Here is a 23,045-nt window from a genome sequence, read left to right on the forward strand (position 1 = left end):
ACTTCTTCACTCAACCACATAGTTCTTCCAATATTAATTATTGCAGAAGACAGTTATGTGAGGATTAATCAATATTTCAAAAATACGCACAGCACTCATACCAAATTCAGAAATAAAAAATAATACAAAGTTTTGTCAGCATGTGGTTTTGAATACAAAAATCTGAATAAACGGATGATAATAACGGAATCGTCAAGGATCGTTCGATGGCGACAAGATTATTGGCGTCAGATAAAAGACTACCGAAGTTCTAACAGACACATAAATTATCTGGATGAAGCATGGTTTAACAGTCATGATTTAGTAAATTTTGGTTGGGTTGATAATGGTAAAAATTGCTGTTTGAAAGGGCTATGTTCTAAAGGGACACGCATTCTAATAGTACACGCTGGAAGCAAAGACGGTTTCGTGCCTAATGCTTTACTGATATTTGCTAAAAAAATTAACTGTCCAGCTGATTATCATAAAGATATGACAACAATTATTTGAAGAATGGTTTAATGAACAGCTTTTACTTAACATTCCACCACAGTCAGTAATTGTTATGGAGAACGCATGTTACCACTCGCCGCGGCAGCATTTATGTCTGAAAAAAATATTCATACTCCTATTCCTGTTAGCGATCGTAAAAAAGGCCTAACAAACAAAGAATTGGTTACAGTTTTCAAAGTCTAAAGTTAGAGGAAATTTATTATATTGACAAACTGTGTAAATAACGGGGTCATACTCTTCTCAGACTACCTGGTTACTATTGCATATTTAACCCTATAGAGTTAATATGGGCAAACGTTGAATCAGAATTACAAAAATGTATTCAGTCACGAGAACTGGGTAAAGAAAATGTTAGCAGCAGACCGCCAGAGCTTTGGAAAAATTGTGTTGAGCATTTTATCAAAGAAGAAGATGAGTATATAGTATCACCCTCATTACAACCTTTCATAAGTCAATCAAATGATGACTCTAGTACAGACAATTCTGACTACCATTATTATTTATAAAGATACTTTGGAATTGTAATGTTTTTTTCTTTTGTTTTATTTGCAAAAAGGGTGCAGTTCACGTCTGATACCCTGTTTAAACCAAACTCCCTTGCAGGCAGGTACATTTTACTCCTCTATTTACGTTTTATAATTTGATATTCAGTTGTAGCAAGTAAGGTATAATAATGAGTCCATCTATCTAAATAACATCGTATAATACCTTTCTACTTTCTCGCATACATATTTTTACAAGTATATAATAAATTTATAAGAAAAAAACAAAATTGTTAGCAAGAGTTTTTATAATGTGAAATTGATATTGAAAGAACTATAGCAGTTTGGTGTTCCATGTCCTCATCGAGAATCATAGGCACATTTTTTCCGTAAATGAAAGCGGGCAGCCTGTTATTCCACTTGATTAAAAATAAAAAAATTACAAATTAGATAGATATTGTACTCATACCTATATATATATAAATATATAAATATATATATATATATATATATATATATATATATATATATATATGACAATAAAAGAATTGCTCTTTCAAGATCAATAAAAATTTATTGTTTATTAATATTGTAATGTGATGCTTTGTCGTTAAAAAAAAACGTTTTAACTAGTCCAGTTCCCAGAGAATTTCACCTTACAAAAGGTGGGGTAGAAGATTTTTTTATTCCGTTTTAATGGGTTTAAGAAGTAAAATATCAAAAATGTGACTAAATCTGCACTCGGAACAACTTTTAGTAGCCAAAAAACCTCGAAATTTTCGGATATTTTTCGGTTTTTTCGCAACATCTCGAATGGTTCTAGCAAAAAACAGTACCTATACTAAGTTGTAGAGGAATAAATTCCATTCCAGCCAAGTAGCCAAAAAGCCAAGTAATACCTTCTTTTGTGTGTGTTATTGCTACCCATGCGTTCTTTGATTCTATTTTTGACTTAGATTTTTGTCAAACAAATGTTAACTTTTCATTGGTCAATTTTTCAATGTTTTAATTGTAATGCTTCACTTGTTTAATAAAAGTTTTTTCCACACACATGTTTTCTCTCTCTAGTCTCCTATATTTCTTTAGTTGGTGATTAATTTTGTGATAGAGGGGCTCACAGAAAAGTTATGCTTATGCTGTTTTTCATTATTGACTTTCTACAATCTCAATAATGCTGATTGAATTTCGTATCAAAAAATACTTAAAAATAAAAAAAATAATGTTTGCATAAATTATGAAGTTAGTTTGGAAATTATGTATGACTTGAGAACCCTTGCCAAAGTATCTCTAGGGTGGTTTCAGGAGCTAGAGGAAAATATTTTTGATAAAAAAGCAGATTCATATTTTTATATATTGGTGTGCAAATTATAGTTGAGGCACTAGATATGATTTTAATATATATTTATTGAAATTATACAGCCACCGGCTTTGTTATATTGTATAAATAACTATTGTTTGATTTGTTAATAATCAAATTTGAAAGCCTTTTGAACTAAAACAAATTCATCATTTGTAGCGGTATTGATTTAACCACTATCTATTCTGGAATATAATTATTCTGACAATATTATTTGAATGTATGGTAATCACAAAATCTTGAATGAAATGAGAAAATGATTTCGTATTCAAATAATTCATTGTTTTCCATATCTCCTAATCGTCTGTATCGATCTTCTATTAGTGCGTTAAATTTTTGTTGTTACCTTTGATGTTTTTAATTCTTTCATATTTGTAATTACTTCGTTAATTGCGTATTTTTCATTATTTGTTTTGTCAATGTCCCTCGCTTTATTCGTGAGTATCTTGGTTACTTCGTTATAATCAATCCAATATGTCCCCTTATTTTTTTATTGCCAATGATTAAACTCTCATCTATGCATATTCAACTCAGTCAAAATCAAGTCCTGACATGGTTTGACCATTACACTTCAAAAATATTTTCTTGGTGTTTGTTATTGACTAAATATTATCCAATTTTCTACAATTCCTATTAAAAATAGTTCGCTTTTGTATAACGACCAACGAATATTTTCAAATTTTGATATCAAACACAAAATACACTTGTTCGTGCGCGCAAATCGTCCAGTTGTTCACAAAAATTTCTGGTCAGTATGCTGATGAATAACGAATGCAGCATATGTAGTAATGCATATACTTCTAAAAAAAAGGAAGGGCCGAGCCTAGGGTACCCGCCGCCCGGGTGCAAGAACAAAATATGTCACCCTATTAGCGTACCTAGTCGAAATTTGATTAGTGAGGCGAGATATGAGATGAATTTCTAGTCTAGTCGGATAGAAAAGTACCTATTAATATACAGGGTGAGTCGGGAGGAGCGTACCAAACTCTAGGAGTGTATTATACACGTGAAAATAAAGTAAAACAACTCATATGTTCTTATCCGATTTATCCACCGACAAAACTCCATAAGGTTAACGTAATCCTCTGGTTGTAGGTGCTGTACTGTACGTGGAGTATGTTTATCACTCTTTTTTGTGAAATTCCCAATAGAGTGGCAATTTTCCGTGAGCTAGTAGTTGCATAATATTTTTTACTTCTATCAAACCTTGTCGAGTAGCGCGTTCAGATGGGGAGCTTACCAGTCTTGCACAATTTGGATCAGATAGACTATTAATGCTATCTTGTGGGGTATTATGAAGCTTATCCATTGGATTACTTCGCAAGTCCAAGGCGAGAAAATTCCATGGAACTATACCTCTCTGATAGATATCGAATATGCAAGAAGATGGTTCTAAACAGCTTATCTATTTGAGAATGTATAATACATAAGGAGGACGATGTACCAAAAAAATTATCAAGAAATAATGTCTAGGATGAATCCCGTAAACAAGTATGAGAATTTTCTATTCGTTGTCGAGGCTTGAATCACATTATTGTCGCAAAGATTCATCCAAATAGTATTAAGAACAACTTTGGACACCAAATACAAGACGAAATCTGTCAACTAGAATAAGCTTAACCCCTGAGCTAACTAACGTTAGGTCCATAAGGATACGAAAAAAGAAATTCGTGGACAATTGGTAAAATACACAGCCTCAAACGAGGTTTTTACTATGGACTTGCAGTCAGTACTTTCAAGTCCATGATTAAATGTGTCAGATCTTTATCATAAAACAAAATTCATAGTCCACAATTTCACCCATAGGATGTCAGACCAAACATAGAGTATTTTTTTTATTACAAAATTGGCATCAACCGTATACTGGTTATTAGCGATTCAATTTTTTTTAACAGTACAAGTATTTTATCAACAGATATTTGTTAAATTAAGTTCATGACCGAGATCTGTGTGAGGTAATTTTTGAGGTTATTAATATTGTATTTAGGTCCTAATTTCAGATATTATGATGTTTCTGCGTTAAAAAGTGCGAATATGTGTTTTATAGCTAATTTGTAATTGTCACATTAAGGTTCATGTTTAGCATCAAATAAGTAGCTATGGGTCAGTCACGTATAGCCTAGACGAAGACGCGTTAGAAAAACTTCATCTCTTCGATTTTTCGGTAGCACTGACCATAGTTTCACGGAGTCTTTCACTTTACTTCGCTTGTATGTGAACGTTGACCATTTGTTCTCTCATACAGTTCTGCCTCTTCGTTTCCTTTTATTGCAGTATGTGAGGGGATCCAACAAAGATGCACTTTATGTATTGCATCTGCTGCTTGATTTTGATTGCCAAGGAATTTGTAGTGTGAATTTTTTGAAGAGTTTGGATTGAGTTAAGGGAATCTGTGAATATGAGCTGATTAGGTTCGTCTGACGAAGTAGTGATGTGTGTAGCTTGATATATAATTCAACAGGGATAGTTGATGGAACTGAAGGAGCTCTTAGCATATATTTGGAGGTTGGTGTAAGCGTATGCTTGCTGTGATGTTTGTCGAATGAGGTGAGCTGAGTAATGAATTTGATGCTCTTTATGGTTCATGGTGGAGTCTGAGAAGATTCAATAGGAAAGCATTCAGGAAGGAAGACATTAAATACGCTTAGATATGATCTAATTCTAGCATAGAAAGTTTTGGCAGTTCTGGGTTTATGTGAAAAAAAAATTAGGGAATTTCTTGGAGAAGCAGTTTTGGAAGGTAGGATGGGAAAAATTAGATTTTACTTTAGCTGCATACCTAAGGCTCAAATATCTTATTCTGTTTCTTAAGGATAGTTCCCCTGATTCGCAGCACAGACTTTCCAATAGTGTGAATAAAGTGTATTGTTACATCTGGAATGAATGTGAAGGAAAACTAATAAGTAACGAATTTTCTACAATAATCGTCATCAATCAGAATCCGATAGGTGATGACCAAGAACTGATATTGTACAGAGATGACTATACTTACCAAAACAGGAATGCGGTGTTATAGGTACAACGCATTGCTCAATTTTAGCATGTTGCATGAGGTAACATAAAAAAATTTCTAGAGAAAGGGCACATACAAATGGAGTTCGATAACATGCACTCTGTTATAAAAAGAGCATCGAGACAAAAAAATTAATGTACCAGCAGACTATGTATATATGTGGCTAAAGTGACTTGTAAGAAAAATTCTAAAGATTTTGAGATAGCATTGACTTTTACAAGTCTATTAGACACGAAAAAATGGCCGGTGATCCGACACTGGCTAATATGAGATCTCTGAGGTATACATTTAATAGAAAGATTGTTTACAAATCGATACAAACAAGTAATGAGTGGAAAGAGCTCCCAACCAGGATGAAAAAGTATACGAGTATGCTATTCCTTGGCATAAAATTCCTCAATTATATTCAGCAAGACTAAAATAAAGAGAGAGAAATACTTGCATTTACTGGAATAGAAAGATACGATGGAAAAGGATTATCTCAAGTTTCATTTTTTAAACCTGCCTTCACATTTTCTATTAGATTTTGTTGATTTCATTAAAATTGAATCGTATCCTATATATTATATAAGAACTGATGTATGTACATAACATTTAACGCAGCTTTGAGACCAATTTAAAAGTTGATTGATTCTTGAATTATTAGGTACCTAAAACTTAATGAAGAAATCTCTGTTTTATATTTTACAAGATAATTAATAATAATAAGTTTAAAACTGAAGGTTGTGCCTCAATAAACAGTAATGCTAAGAGTTATGTTGAATATTTCTTGTTATTATTATAGACATTGATTGTGATTAACAATGTTGCTTTTTGTGAGTAAGAAATTTTTGTGAAAATATTTTTTACTTTTATGATAATATTATCACCTAGTATGTTGTAAATAGAGTGATAAAGATAAACAAAAAAACTTCACTCGCATTTCGTAACTTCAAATAAGGTTGGATACTGCATCAAAGATTTTGAACCACACCTCATCAAAACTGCCGAAATATTTCTGAAATATATCTTATTTTTTTCAAATGCGGACGCTTTATTTTCCTTCTACCTTTTCTGTTCTAGAAGATCCCAGAAGACTATTTATTTTCTGCTTTCCCTCAAAAGATTCCTTTTCCAAATTGTAGACAAAGCTATTCCAAGCATCCACTTTTTTGTTTCTGTTGAAATGCTGTAGGTGTTTAGCATCCCACTATATGGGATGCTTTTTGTACTCATCAATAAGTTGTAATGCTGGCTAGTTATTTTCGATTCCATTTTTATGCGAGTCATATAGAGACAATTACATAATTCAATATAAGTGATGACAGTACAGTTCATACAACTTATTTTCTCGTAGTGAAACTTGATCATAATTTTCTAACGTTATTAGCAAACATGTGTAGAAACATCCTGTTAACAAATATCTACTATTTCTTTTATATTTAATTGTATTCAGCATTTCTAGTTTTCTCATAAAATCTGAGAATATTTTTAATGTTATCAGCAGACATATGTAGACATCCTGTTAATATAATAACTATCATTTTGTTACACTTTACTGTATTCAGCATTTTTCCATTTATTTAATATTTGTTAATTCATTGATACAGTTAGTCTTCATTCTATCACCTATTGTTGTAGTCATCAAGTTTTAAAAAAAAGTAAATCTTTACGTTTGAAATTTAACTCGCGCATAAATGTTTGCTTAAACAAATATTTCCAGACTGAGTGCATAAGTCCTTAGATATTTCCAGAAAAAGCGACAACCCACTTGAGCAAGTTTACGCACACATCGATAGTGCACGCGCGAATACTCAAATCAGTACGCAGCTTAACACGTAAAAGACAGGGTCAATGGAGATTTCGGATGTGAACCAGGCAGCCTCGGTATTGCGCGAAGTCTAAAATTGCTTCTAAAAGAGTAAAACTATAAATTTGCAGAATTCATTAAAGTAAGGGCTGAATTGTACATTTTTCCGTCGAATATAAAATTCTGTGAGGCTTATTAAGCATTTGAATCTTTCTATTCAAAGTCAAGTAGAAATATGGCATCTACATTCTCATATAGTGATTGCAAAAACACATTATAAAGTGAGAGAGTACATCCTTACTTTGAGGATACTAATTGCAAAAAGTATAATATGTAATTAGTATCTTGTGTATATGTATGTAATTTTTTCATCAGCCTGGTACCAAGAAGGACAAAAATATAAAGTTAACAGTACCCAGGCTATTGTATCAGAAATCATCGATGCTGTGGGTAAACTGATATTGGAAAAAAACATCAATTTGATAGGTTTTTCGCCGTACAATCCTTATTTGACTCCCAATGATTTCTTCTTATTCCCTTAGATCAAAAATACATGTTGAGGTGAACATGTTTTTACACCTGAAGAAGAGGATTATACGTTCAAATCATATGTTTTTAAGATACCTCAATCAGAATGGAAAAAATGCTTCGACATGTTTAAACACATGCCAAACTGTATTGATCTTGTAGAATGTAGAGTGTAGAATATTTTGAAAAACAATAATCTCAACTTATGCAGCAACTCTTGATTTATCATTCCATGGACAATACTGGAATCAATTTTTCTTTCTTTCAACTGCAGGAAGCGTGCTATATTATTTTTTTCAATACAATTACGTTAACATTCCCTGTTCACTTGGTTCCTTCGTAAAAATACTAAACGAAATTGAAAGTGAAAAGTAGTCACCTCATGGATTATACTTTAAAACTCGAAACAGTGAAAAAAACATTTTTTGTCAAAATATTGGATATATTTTTTGGAATAACCGATAAGAGCTAACAAAAATCGATTTGGAGTATGCTGTTCTAAATAATACGCTAGCAAGTAATTCTTATTAACTCAAAAATATTCACAAGATTTGTCAATATTTCCCAAATTGCCGTCTCATATCATATTGTGTCTCTTCTCTTTCGTAAAGTTTGCTCATTTTACGAAACTGTAGTAGGGTTTGGAATATCTCATCTCGATCAAGTTTGAAACCTAATTCCAACGAATCATCCTGAATACTCAATATTCATGATAACTGAACGATTCCACTTTTATGAATATGACATACTATTTAGAATCTGGAATAAACTGTGCAAGAATATAAAATGTAAGTCGTGAAAAAACTTCACATTCCGAAGTTGAAGGTCGTATAAAAGTTGGCTTATTTTATTACAGCATTTTGCCCCACATGTGGTTCTATATTTCATCCGTACATGGCTCCTGTGGGATTTGAAACGTAAACGAAGGCCACAAAAGAATCATATCACACTTACGATAAAAATAATGGGCGATGCTGATCTGTTTCTAAGGAAAAATAATCAGCATTTTTATTTGTACATGAACTTCTACAATATATTAAGTATATAGAACAATTTAAAAAATGCGTCAATTTACGAGTTCATTCTTAATATTATTTTTAACGTTTCTTTGACCTCCAATAGTATTTTGCAACTATCATGTAGTGATAGCCATTAATACATTATGTTGTAAAGTTCTTCGTATTCATGTGAACATATTTTAAGAACAAAAACTGGTGTGCTAAATTTATACACATATACATTCATCTTACAAAATCCACTATTCACTTACACTATCCACTAATATCTATATACACTATTAACATCTAATTTATTTAAATAAACCGATTAGTTCATATGTCACTGTCCCGATGTATTCACTATGACATCAAATTGTTGATTGAAAGCTGCTAGACACTCACTTTATATATTCAAAGGCACAATCTAGATCCTTGGACTTCTGGAAATATCTGGTTTGCCGTAATCAATCAAAAATAAATTGTCTCTATAAAAACAGTTCGGTAAAGAAATTTAAAACAATCGACTTAAAAGAAACATTCCCAAATCTTCAAATTTAACAAAACAAGAGATGTTATGATAATTATCCAGACCGACCGGTCATGAACCTTGACTGACAAAAGCAAAAATAAAGCAATTTAAAAAGAATGCTTTGAACAGTGGCAAAGTTAACTGTTCTGGGGCATCTATTGCTATTTTACGGTTTTATAAGGGCTTTTCGTAAACTATGATCTAAGGTCATCCATAAACTGATTGTGGAACCTAGCTCAGAACCAGATTATGTCACAGTTTGAATTCAGTTTGAAACATATATCTATAAGAACTTTTAATTTTTATCTCTTTTTTGTGTGTTAATTCTTCCATGATATTTATTTAATTGTATAATAGATTCTAGATGTTTAATAATAGTTATCGAGTAGTTATCAACAATTTGCCCACTGAAATGGATTTTCGCATTTTCTCACAGGATATAAAGGATCCTATGATTTGACTACGACGCAATCTGTTTCCGACCAAAAATGAATGTGATGCGGGTTAATTTCCGAACATTTAGATCATGATCATATTCGCCAGCAAATGGCAGCAATCACCCCTTCGTGTCAAATACACAAAGTGTCACGGACTATAAAAAATATGACACGTGCTTACTAGATTATAATTTAGAAATATTGAATAGTATTCAATCACCTGCAGACTTTTGTTTAAGGCAAATTTCGACAACATACAACACCGTTCATTTTAGCTCTTTATTATATTATAAGTTTTGTAACTAAAATTAATCAGGCAATTTAAAACAGAATTAAAAAAGAATTTGCTTCAGTGGCGTGAAAAATAGTGGGATAAACTGACAACTAGCCACTGGTTAAATTTTTCCATAGTTTGTTTGGTCACCATGATTCGAAATTTTGAACACCCTATATCTCAGCAACTAGGCCCCGTAAGGGGTTCATATTCCTATATCAAAATGGATCATTTATTGAGATTTCTCTGTGGTAGAGCGTTGTCGGTCGAATGTAGAAACACTCTGTATATGAGGTCAAGAGCGAAAGATTATACAAAAACAAATAAATAAACTTATATCAACCAATATTAATGTTTTGTCCGACATTTGAATTTATATTCTCAATAATTAGGGAATTTGAATCTGTCAGACTTCACTTGGAAGAGGAAAATTCCTTTAATATGAGGAAAATAACGTGTACTCCTTAATTTTCCCGGTTTAGTTCGTCCCTGTTTCCAGCTCGAGGGTATTAACCTTTCCAGTGGCGCCATTCCATTCTCCTGACAAGAACTTTTTTCATCGACGTCAAGCAGTAGACCTTTTATTTCCGACTTATTTCTTTTACAAGGGTCTAGGTAAATAATGACTACAAATCTCGATAGAATGGAAACGTCGTGGATATCTCAACTCGAAAAGTATCCTAAATTTCAGTATTTTTCTAATCTTTTGATGAATACAGATAATGATGTATTATAATTTTTCTATTCAAAATTACAGAAGCTATTTTTATAAGGAGCAATTGAAAACTCACTTCGCTAACGTAAGATGAAAAATATCTGAAAGAGGATAAATGTTTACAATCAAAAGAAGCGATTGATTGACGTCAGAATATAAAATCTTTGGTATTCAATGAAAATTCAATTAATCGATAGGTTTAGGCTAAAAAGCCATCTTAGAATTTTGAAGAATTTCTTCACCTCAGCCACATAACTGTTCCTATTTTTGCTACCACAAGATGGTGGTGCGTTCCAGCCAAAGATCTCACGTCCTCTATTGTTGTCGGATGGATATTTCTATTTGTTAGAAGTCTGTTGTTGATCTGTGTCGTCGTGTGTGTTGAGGTCTATGTGGGTAGAAGGTGTTATTAATTCTTAATTTTGTTTGGACATTTGTACCATTTTATCACCACTTTCATTTATTGTCTCATCGTTGAATCTATTTTTGATACCTTTATAACTATATGACCAATTCTCGCATTGAAATCTCCCAGAATTATTAGCTCATCCTCCTTACCTATACCATCCAAAATTGTTCATAATATGTAGTAGAATAAGTCTATATCTGCTTGTTGTTTGCTCGCATCGGGTGCATAAACACTTATAATGTATCATTCCGTTCCACACAATTCTTCTTGTCCTGACAGAAATCATCTAAGGAGTGAACGTAATTACCTTTAAATGGCAAGGTAGCGCCGGGTCCGTTTGATCCAGGTTGTATAAACTCCCTAAATGCAACTCATTCCAGGATAGCTCAAACTGAATAATATGGAAAATTATATTGTATACTTACAAAAAAAACTTTCAGCTGCATGTAGGGTGACGGAAAGTCCTTCAGCTGAAACGCTGAAGGTCCTCATAACGCAGCTAGCTTTGGTCGATGTTTAGCAGACAAAGTATAAAATTGTTGGTAGCACGAACTGTGATATGAACCCCCACCTGTTACCACCTTTGCAAAATGTCTGAAGCTCTATCCAAACAATTTTCTTGCCTAATAGTATTTTGCAACATTTTTCTAGTATAGATTCGACGAAAGCAATAAGTTTACCACTCTTTTTCGAATAAAATACGCAATATCGCGGCATTTTGTACTACGAAATGCGCACTTCTGACTGCTGCAAACAACGATGAAAAACTGCGTATAGTTGGCTTGGGTCTCTATTCAACGTGGTACAAAATCGACATTGTACATAGTGCAGTCAATATTTGAAAGAAGTATACCTATAAACCGAGACTGCAATAGTTAATTGCTTCGTGTTAAATTAGGGTCCGCTACCTGTGCGACCGACCCCAATAAGCGCTTCGGAGAGCTGACCTACAGCCCTATTTAGATCATTTACTTATTTTCTTTAGTATTGGCAGTAGGCTAAGAAATTATTATCAAAGTATTGGCTCACATGACAAAAAATTTTATACACCCTATAAAAATCAGCACTTTTATCTAATTTTTACTGAACGATCAAATTTCATCAAAAGTAGAACTACCATAATGCCATATCGAATAATGAAGTATTAATTCAAACAAATTCTGTGAACCTCCAGTATTTTAATTAATAATGAATGAAAATTGACTGAAAAGTCAAATTTCGTGTACGAGTATGATGACTGTAAATCAACAAACATCGATCAGTTCTATACCGGATGATATTTACCTACATATGAAGCCCAGTTTACAAGAAACGAGATAAATAATTCCCGTAATTCACATGTATGGGTAGAAGAAAATTCGAGTTTTCGGTTAAAGTATGGATTGTGTCATAAACGACCAATTTGTAGTACTTCCTAGCAAATATTTCGCCGAATTTATTTGCCAATGCGAGCGTTGTTATCCGAAAGAGATAAGATGTCGGATGTGAGACAACATCTGAATGATATTTATGGCAACAGGTGGGTAGGACGTGCAGAACCTATTCCACGGCCCATTTCAACATCCGCAGATTTCAATCCCGTTGATTACCGTATTTGAATGAAGACGATTGGAGCAACTAGTTTCCACAGAGAATTTTCATAATCGACAATTATTTGAGAGAATTGTACCAAACCCGGTCCTGGAATTTCTAAGATTAGCTGATACCAGTCGAATGAGTTGCGTAAACACTGTAGCATTTTAAAATTTATAGTCAATATCATAAATCACCCTGTATATTAGTAGAGAATAGGAGTTGACACTCTACATACGGTTGAAGTATATAAAGTCTCTCATAACTCACCCTATATGGCAAATCTGAACCGTTTAAGTATAAAAAGAAACAATAAACTATTCTTTGTATGAGAATGTATGAATACCATGAGATTGTTGAACATTTCATAGTAATCTTAAAAAAAAAAATTTCTTAGGAATATTGTTAGAATGGTTCGCTATTTTTAATACCCCCCTTTACATGACGAATGACGAAAAGTTTCAAAGGGTAATGTCAAATTAATGATGTTTCTGAAATAGTGAAATGTTGGTGGATTGACTTAATATGATTTTAATGTAATTTTCCTGATATTAATAACTTGTAGCCAAGTTTCTTTATAACGCGCAGTGTGCCGAAGGGTTTATATATAATCTTGTTGATAAAGAACATTTACTGGAGTGTATTAAATAAATTCAGTGATTCTATCCATCATTTTACTTGACTCGGCTACTTTTAATTATCTTGTCAATAGCGATAAATCGAAATTTGATATTGGTAGGTATCTACAATTTCATATAGTACCCGCCAAATAACCAGAATTTGTATAGATCCTGAAATTCGTCGTACTCAGTCCTTATTTATACAGGGTGCTTCAAAAAAAGGTAATTCCGTCTCTAGGATAGATATAAAACTGTAACATATTTGGGATTTGCTCAGTACAAAATTGTCCTAACGCTATCCGTATTCAAGATAAAGGGCTTGAAGAAAAAAAATGATACACATTTTCTACGATTGTGCAGCAACTACTGGCAACATGGTAATGAAATTTTATACGAATATGTTATGGAAGCTGAAACATTTAATGAATTTGTTTTTGTGTCTGCCTCTCATAGTAGGCGCTAGTTACACGGTTCGTACCAAGTACCAATAATTTAATTTTACACCAAATGATAAAACTCGATACTGTGTTGTACCGTTTTCGGAGTATTTTGTTGTGAAAATTATGAAGTAATAACTGAATCTGGTATGAAATAATGATAAATGTATTAATTAGACAAAAAACACAAGATGAAAGTTTAAAAACAGGCTGATAATATAAAATAGAATTCAATTCGAGTAGGTGTTCAAAATGTCCTCCGTTTCCATAAATACTCAAGACTATCCTTTTTTTCTAAGGAATCCATTAATCTTCTAAGCGGTTGGGAATCAGCTATGAGGTCATTCTGTTATTTCTAATTCTTGAGGTGAATTTACTTCTGTAGCACAAACTTATTCTTTTTGATTCAACACATAATCCAAGTGATTAAAATCGCATGACCGAAGAGGCTAATGATTCGAAGCTTCTGCACTTCTACCAATCCATCGGTTGGAAAATGGTTACTACACGTTCTATCAAATTGTGGAGGAGCTCCAGAGTTAAATCTCCTAATTTCTCGAATAAGTGATTGCTTAAAAAATTTCATTGAAAATGTACAAGAACAAGTTTTTTCCTAATTATGATATCTACATAAATAAGAAAATAAACGAGCCATACTTCATTAGAATGTATTCGTGAGCTCTAAATTCATTCACAATTAAGTGTATCTCAGTGATTTCAATATTTGTCAGTTCAGTGACATGAATTTGCTGTCCTTTTTGGTGTGGAATATCAATTTAGCTTGAAGAACTTCTCAAAAATAATACCGGAACTATTAGCTTGATACGATAAGTTTGTAATAGTAGCCGGATTATTTCGATAAGATTTCAAAAAAACTAAGTAAGACGTATCTCAACTTCGCAAAACAACTTATTATGTTTATTTTGGAAAGATAAAAGACAAATGTTGGGCTCCGCAACAAAATTTTTAGAGAAATAAAGTTTTAGATACGATTGACGATTGTTGGAAGAAAAGTTGGAAGCAGACTCTAAATTAGGATAGGATTTGTATAAGTTGTTAATACTTATATAGTAAATATCTAAGCTGAAGAAGCCACATGAAGAAGATTTGATTTTATATGGGATATAAACAATTTTCATAGCTTTTTGAGTTTTTAAATCCAAAATTTTGTATATTTCAAATTTTATTAGTTGCTTAAGCAAAATACTTTTTTATAATTTTTATAATATGCTCTCAAATTATTGCGGAATGCGGAGAAAGATGATATCAATTGGATTTCAATTGACAAGTGATTGTGCATTTTTTTGCATTGTAAAATATTGAGCCTTCAACTTATTCTGAACGTGAAGTAGGTAGGTAGGTAAAGGTCGTGCTCCGCGTTCCTAAGTGTAACGTTTTTTCTGAAATTGGAAAAGCGTGTTTACGAATTATACAAACGGGTTCAAAGATAAGGGCATAATAAACTGTTAGGAAAGTGGATAAGCTTTTTAGATAAGGCGGCAATATGTAACTACTATTGTCTGCAAATAGACATATTTTAGTAGTAGTTATAGCGGAATGCATAGTCACATTTCATTTCGCTATGACCAAACAACCAAGAACTTTAAATCTATGGTACTTGAACATGATACTAATTTCTGGAGAAAGTGATTGAAAATATTTGTACAAATATTTTGCTATTTCACAACTGCCCTTTTTTCTATTTGTCTCAGTCCAAATAAAACAATCTCCTTGTTGTGAAGTAATATTGTACGAGTATATTGTAAAGGGCATTATTTCTTGAATCTGTTGCTGCAAATCAAAATTGCAACTGACACTTGCGATTTCGTTGTACCCGTACCCTATCATTTTTTTCTCTCGCCTAGCTTCATCCTTTGCCAAAAGATGTAATTTGTAAGTTTCCTTAAATCTTTCAGCTGTATTGCCTGAAGCTTCGTAATTCATACAAATAAGGCCATGATCCTCTTTATGTCGGTGGAAACCAAGATTGTATTCTTCAAATTACGTCTCCTCGTAACTATTTGTACATTTCGTACATTAGATTAATGTTAAGCGAAAGGTCAAGATATTCCCGTTTTGTGCCAAATCGACTATAATGTAACTCCACCACTGGACAGCTTTGAATGTGATTACTCACACTGGTAACGATTTCGACTTATAAATTTCGGTTTTCGAAATTCAGTTGGTAGACAGTGGTAGCAAGTAGAGTATTGATGCCTCAGTAGTAGTCACTTTTTTCACAACTCACAATCATTAAATAAGAAAATACTTCGCTTTAGCGAACATGAGGGTTTTTAAGGGCTGCTTCTAATATCCTTCCACTTCTAGAACTCATATTTTTCACACACAAAAACATGTAATCAGGTCATTTACAAAATGTTTTGAACAACTAGATAACTGGATTTTGTGAGGTCTTGGTCCGGCAAGGAGTAGGTAACTTAAAATACCTGGTTGTAGTAACAAGACTTATTCTGATTCAAGAGATTCCTATTTCTAAACATATTTAGCGCCACCAATTGAAATGTACAACTTATCTAGTTATAGCATTAGTGAATCAGCTTTCTGCAACTAATCAATTTCTCTCTTCATTGTTTTAGAGCCAGTAACGTTTCTGGAGAAAGGTCGCCGTTTGAAGGGTCCTGCTGCGGTTCAGGTTATCATACGGTTGATTCCACACCGCTGGGATCGCCCGAAGAAGTCGAAGTTCCAAAATACAGAGTAGTTATGTTAGGTGATGCTGGTGTTGGGAAAACTGCACTTGTATCGCAATTCATGACGTCTGAGTATATGAATACATACGATGCAAGCTTAGGTAAATCATATAAATCAAATATACCAAGCAATATAGATTTATGAGCATCGTTTCCCTCGAAGTAGCTGATTTTACTTAATAATGGGGTAAAATTAATGCTTAATTAATGGAATAAGATGCACTGACCACGATTTCTGAAGTTATTACAGAAAATTTTTCAACGTAGTAATAAGGGTGTGGTTTCAGTGCAGTGGTGGATTTACAGGTTCACGACCTGTAAACTATTCATATTTTCAGTGGAAGATTTACCAGTAGGCTGAGTAGGCTGCACCCTAGAGCAGCAGATTTCAAGGAGTGACAAATTTTGTTTAGCTATTTTTTATTTTGATCAACAATATTAGAATTATTTACACTTAGAAGACGAGCTTTGATGATATCTTGCTTATCTTCATGAAACACCCACTAAGTTTTTCATAGCTGAACAAGAGAATTAGTAGGAAGAATATTGTAAGGAAATGAAAGAAGACAACAAAAAAGGAGATATGATGAAACACATTATGAAGATATTGGAATGGATGCTGTTGATTACTTCAGGATTAACAGATTTCTCGTTGTCATAGATAGACTCATATTCGGTTTAGCAAGAGGTCTAAAACAGATTTTGAAATGATTGAAATTTTCATTTCATATAAAATTGAATGAGTTATCACCATATGAGTTGTAATGAAAAGTTAGCTTCTGGGAAAAATTATAACCTGATGATTTAGAAACGGAATTAGTTCAGAAATTCTCACCCTTTCAAAGTTGTTTTATTTCATATTGGCTCTGTGTACACTAGCCAAAAATTAATCAGGTGAGGGAAACCTTTCTTTCAAAAGTTGAAGAATGCTTAATGTTTTAGCTCCTTTATGAATATAATGAAAAAGTTTTTGTACGACAAGTTAATCAACATTCAGAAGAATTCTAATGTAGGCCAAAATAAATTGGATTGTTTCCTTATTTTTACTTAAACTGTAATACCTACAGATAATTAAGAAAAAATATTCATCTTATTGTTGTTAAACTTGGAGTATAATAAAAAATATGTATATATATATATATATATATATATATATATATATATATATATATGTATTTGTTTTAGATGATGAATTTGGAGAACGGACCGTATCGGTATTACTAGATGGAGAAGAATCCGAAATGATATTCATCGACCATCCTTCTTCAGAGATGTCGGTAAGTTATTTGCAAAGCTTAAAAATATTATTAGGCTCGAGACTCAATCAATCAACCCCAAATTATTTTTTCACCAATGGAACTGTAATTGTTAAATATTAGTTGATAATATGTATTTCTTCTATTATCGACTTATCCGTTGCGAACGTTGGCTATTAACAGGACTATTCTTGTTTTCTGTGTTTCTAAACAGATCAACAGATGACACACCAAATCATTGCTGTCTTCTTCCTGATCCCCTCTTACTATCCACTTTGCTTTGGACAATCAACTGCAAGAGACGGTATTTGTCATGTCTTAGTATGTGGCCAAAATACTCCAGTTCCTTTTCTTTCCCTAGTCACTGCATAACTTCCATGTTGGTGATGCGCTCCGTCCGGGATGTTTTCAAAATACGCCGATTGGAGTTGCTCTTTATTACTAGCGATTTTGAACAAACATCTATGAAAGACATAGATGTTTGTGATATAAGCTTAGAGGTGGTAAACTTGTTAAGCATTGTAAACTTTCAACTGGGGTTGTACAAAATACGTCTATAGCTATTCGTAGGGCTGTGTTTTGAATGATTTCCAAGGTACATAAGTATTTTTCTCACTATAACTTATCATTATATTATTCTATTCATGTGGGTGCACGAGGGAGAGGTTTTTGTTTCATTCATCTTATTCCGTGGTTTCGTTTGGCACGGACGGCGGAGGCCTTCCGCCTCCACTACCCGTTTTCCCGTCGAATTAGTACATGTGTGCCATTTAAAGTCACTGCACGTTATGGATGAATTTATTAAACGTAGTTTAAGTTTTTAAGTGAAAGTAATGAAGAAGGAAAAGCGTCAACGAAAAAGTAACCATAAATTGTTCATCTAAAATATCATGAAAGCTACATAAGTTACGGTTTTACATATTGCGGAGACGAATCTTGTACTACCCCTAAATATCTTGTGTACGGAGAAACTTTGGGTAATAATTCGATGGTGCTGGGTAAACTAATACGACATTTAACCACTATAAACCCATCAGTAGTTAAAAAAAAAACGTATTTTCAACGTTTGAAGGACCTATCGAAAGCAAGCTACGTAATCGCTAACATGTTAATTAAAGCAGAACACTTGCATTCTCTTGCTGAAACTTTAGTTTCAACTGTCTGCAAAGAAAGTGTCAAGATAATGATTTGCCAAGGAGCAGCTAAAGAAATTGAAAAAATACCTGCATCGGCAGAATCTATCTCAAGTCCAATTAATGACATATCTAACGATATTAAATCGACGTTGATTGAAAAATTGAGAGTAAGTGGAGTTTTTGCGCTACAAGTTGATGAGTCATGCGCATCTCATCTGAAACATTAGATACATTGATAGATAGGAATTGGAAGAGGCCTTTTTTTGTTTTCCACTGCCTAACCATACAACTGGTGAAGAAATAGCTAAAGTAACGGACGAATATTTTTTAATGAACATAATTTGGAGTGGGGTAACTGTATAAGTGTTTGCTCAGAGGGGGAACAGTTATGACGAGAAAGTTTAAAGGCTCCATAACTAAGATTTCTGAATCCTAATACTGGAAAACAGCATTGGTTTTTACACAGGGAAGCTCTTATGACGAAGTTTCTGCCAGAGGAAATATTGTGCGTTCTCCAAGAAATTATCAAAATCGTAAATTACATCAAGTAACGACCACTGAACTCTCGTCTTTTTAATATAAAGTATGTTAAGAAATAGGGTCAGATCATCAGGCACTCTTGTTTTATACAGAAATACATGGCTTTCTCACGGGAAAGTACTTTCACGAATTAAAAATGAGACTGAGGCGTTTTCGCAGTTCCAGGGTTCAGATTATACATATCTGTTTAAAAAAGAAGACTGGCTTGCAAAACCTGCAAATCTGGCTGATATATTTGCTCATTCAGATGAATTGATTGAAAATATGCAAGGCAGAAATCCCAATCTTTTAACATCGTTGGATACAATTGAAACCTTTCGCGCTAAATTGTAACTATGGATCAGTCTCGCTACCAATGGTAATAATAAAATGTTCCCAAATGTCAGGTTTTGATTGTCAAATACTTGAAACTTCTTGCAGAGAAAATTCTTTTTGAACACTTACCAGTTAATGTGCAGGAAGACTGATGAAAATAAAAAAGGATAGCAAAATTAAAGTTTTCAGAAACAGATATAGAACATTTTTGGCTATGTGTTAAAAATTAGTATCCTCTGCTTTCTGAGCATAATATTGCAATACTTTTGCCATTTGCCACGACCTATTTATGTGAATTAGGATTTTCGACTCAATATTAAAAACAATTTTCAATTTCAATCAACATTACATTTGTTGATTAATGATAAATATTGTTTCGATGATTAATAAATGAATGTTGATTAATATTACTTAAAATTGTACTTTTGTTTTTGGTGTACCTTCAAAAATTTACCATGTTTTAGCTGTACCTTGAACTCAAAAAATTCGCGGAACATTGAACTATGACACCATAGTCAAATTAGTTCTTACTAAAGATTCATATCATTCATATCCCTGCTTGGCATACTTTTTTTCAAACGTCCATATGTTTTTTTCCACGATAGTTTTTTATTGAAAGTCATCCCTTGAAAAACGAATACTATTTCTAAAACTGAGCGTTTGATTGTAAAGCTTCAGATGTTGTGTAGAGACATAGCGTATTTTACCTACTAATCAAGCGGGAGGGATAATTGTAAGATTGAATTTCATTTGATTCTATTTCATTTCGGCCTTTATAGAAAATATCTAAGCGGAACACTTTGTAGATTTGGTCTGAATTGAATTACATCAACACTCTAGAGGAGCAGACAATCTTGAATTAAAAAGGGATTGAATGGAACCTCATTTCAAGTTCATTCAACTACTCGTACCTTCTAAAATATACATACTTGACCCTCATTGTAGCAATCGGCGAGAAATTAGGCGAAAACCGCAAATAAGTGTTATTTATCAAAAATATTTTGTGATATTATGTTGATAAATTAAAATTGAATAATCCGTTTAACAATAATGTTTTCATGGAAACAACATATCAATCACTTCAAGAAAGTCTGGCATTAATTTATCAAAAACAATTGCCAGTCATAAATAGGACACTAATTCTTCGTGTCTGATAAATCTATATAAGACACTCGTTAGATCAAGAATCGACTAAGGCTCCATGATCTATGCATCATGTGAGAAAACATATATTAAACAACTTGACACATTGCACTGCACTAAGTTTCCATATGGGTGTATTTCGAACAAAACCGATTGAAAGCCTTTACTGTCTCACCGGAGTATCACCCCTCCGACTCCGAAGAATACAACTAAGTATGAACTATGCAACATCAGTCCTGTCAAATAAAAATAACCCTGTTAATCAAAAATTAACACAGACCGCCTTAAACACCTATTTTAAAACAAACAATTATTCCTTTCTGTGAAATAATTCGCCAATATACAAACACACTAGCACTCGAATTAGTAGTTTTCTTTCCAATTAACATAAATATATCCCCTCTTTGGACAATCCCTATTCCCACCATCATCGTCAACATGAACTTCTTTAAACAAAAAGAAACAAACCGTTCTCTAATAACACACCTAATGGTCTAGGAGCTGTAGTTGGACTAGAGAACGAAGTTCATACCTTTAAACTATCTTCACATAATTACGTTCACACTGGAGAACTCTATGCCATATTACAGGCCCTAATCATCACTAGAAGAAATCAATACAATAAAACAGCCATAATTACAAACTCCATGAGCTCAAAACAAACCATTCAAGAACTTTTTCCCAAACACCTAATAGGTATCCTTATTATAACCCAATCACACCTTAGTCACTAATCCAAGGCGAACGTATCAATTATTTGAGTCTCATCACACACCAGCATCCTAGGAAACAAAAAAGCAGACAAAGAAGCAGCAGATAACAACGAAACAATTGTACGAGAAGTCATAGCAAACGACTATAAAGGGAAAATGAAAACAAAAGTTCAGTGCAAGTGGCAAAGTGAGTGGAACAGATCGCAGTCGATATTAAAATCTATAAAACTATCCGTCCCACCAACACTTTTAAAAATCGTACGGACCAAATGAAAATCGATCGTTCAAGGGTAGGACACACTAAAGTGACACATTTATATCTATTTAACCGAGAAAACACACCAATATGTGAGACTTCTAACGAGAATCTAGCGGTGGAACTTATTGGTTAACTGTCAAAAGTACAAAAACGAAAGACTAACTACCAACTTTTCAAACACCATACTCGTAATTTCTCTACTTAACAATAATTGTAATACCACAAACTTAATCAAATATCTAAAAGACACTCAACTGTATCATAAATTATGAATAACTGACATGTCGCTAATAACCTTTGAAGTTGATGCGACAATAAATATAAAAAAATAATGTTTTTACTTTAATATCTAGCAAACTGACATTTATAGCAAGAGAAGTACGAAGCGTATAATCGCTGTATTAGTGAAAATCACGACAAAGGGACAAGTTTTGTTGGCCGGGAGCTCAAAGAATTACGATCAGTTCAAGAATAAGCCACATAATGAAGCGAATGGCGTTCGACTTAACTTCTCCCAAACGGTATAATATTAAGGATAACAGTTTCTTGAAGATTATTGTAACTCATGATAATACTTAGGTCTTGTAGGACAGTCCAGAGAACAATCAAAATTATTAATACACGCACACTTTCCTAGCAAAGCAGAAAATTTCTCACTTATTTTGATGAAAGGGTTTCCAAGGAACAATTTCATGGGACAGGAAAAATCAGCAACGAAGCAAGTCTACGTTTAGATCAGAAATCGCCACCGGATTCTGCTCCATAACAAACCACGGCTGCATTAAATTATGATTTTTGTTCAATATTTACAGCAAAACTATCGATTTATTTATGATTTGTACTTAAAGAACTCCTCAATCAAATATCCATTCTTTTTTAGAGAACCTTCTAAATTCTAAATAAATCTTTTCATTTTAGAATCCGTATGTTTGGTTCGCCAACTCACAACTCAGCTGAGAGACCCATTCATAGTTACCCTACTAGAAGAATAAATTTGGACATTTACTCAACATTACCTACCTCTGATCTGGTAAAAAATTCCATCATCTTCAATGCCAAAACATTATTCAATCAACCACCTTTAGAATTAAAAGCTGCAAATCCATTTTTTAAGTTCTTGATAAAGGCATTTCTGCTTGAATGACATTGTTTTGTGGTAAAGTTCTACAATCTACTATAGACTGGCATAATTCAATATTTATGGAGTAAGATATTGATATTGTATTATAATTATTATTAAGCTAACAGTTATTTTATATTATCTAATGAATCTTATGTCTCTCACAACCGCATAGTATCAATGTCACAAAAACATTTTTC

General features: G+C 33.0%; 1 protein-coding gene across 1 annotated transcript in view; it reads left to right on the top strand.

Annotated features, from left to right (window-relative positions):
* Window positions 1-23,045, top strand: part of LOC130894066 (uncharacterized) — a 209,636-nt gene that overhangs the window by 182,187 nt on the left and 4,404 nt on the right. The window contains exons 7-8 of the mRNA XM_057800626.1: window positions 16,250-16,464; window positions 17,549-17,640. Coding sequence (XP_057656609.1) covers window positions 16,250-16,464; window positions 17,549-17,640 — 307 coding nt within the window. The remainder of the gene's footprint in view (window positions 1-16,249; window positions 16,465-17,548; window positions 17,641-23,045) is intronic.

The sequence above is a fragment of the Diorhabda carinulata genome, chromosome 5, assembly GCF_026250575.1.
Source record: "Diorhabda carinulata isolate Delta chromosome 5, icDioCari1.1, whole genome shotgun sequence".
Classification (NCBI taxonomy): Eukaryota; Metazoa; Arthropoda; class Insecta; order Coleoptera; family Chrysomelidae; genus Diorhabda; species Diorhabda carinulata.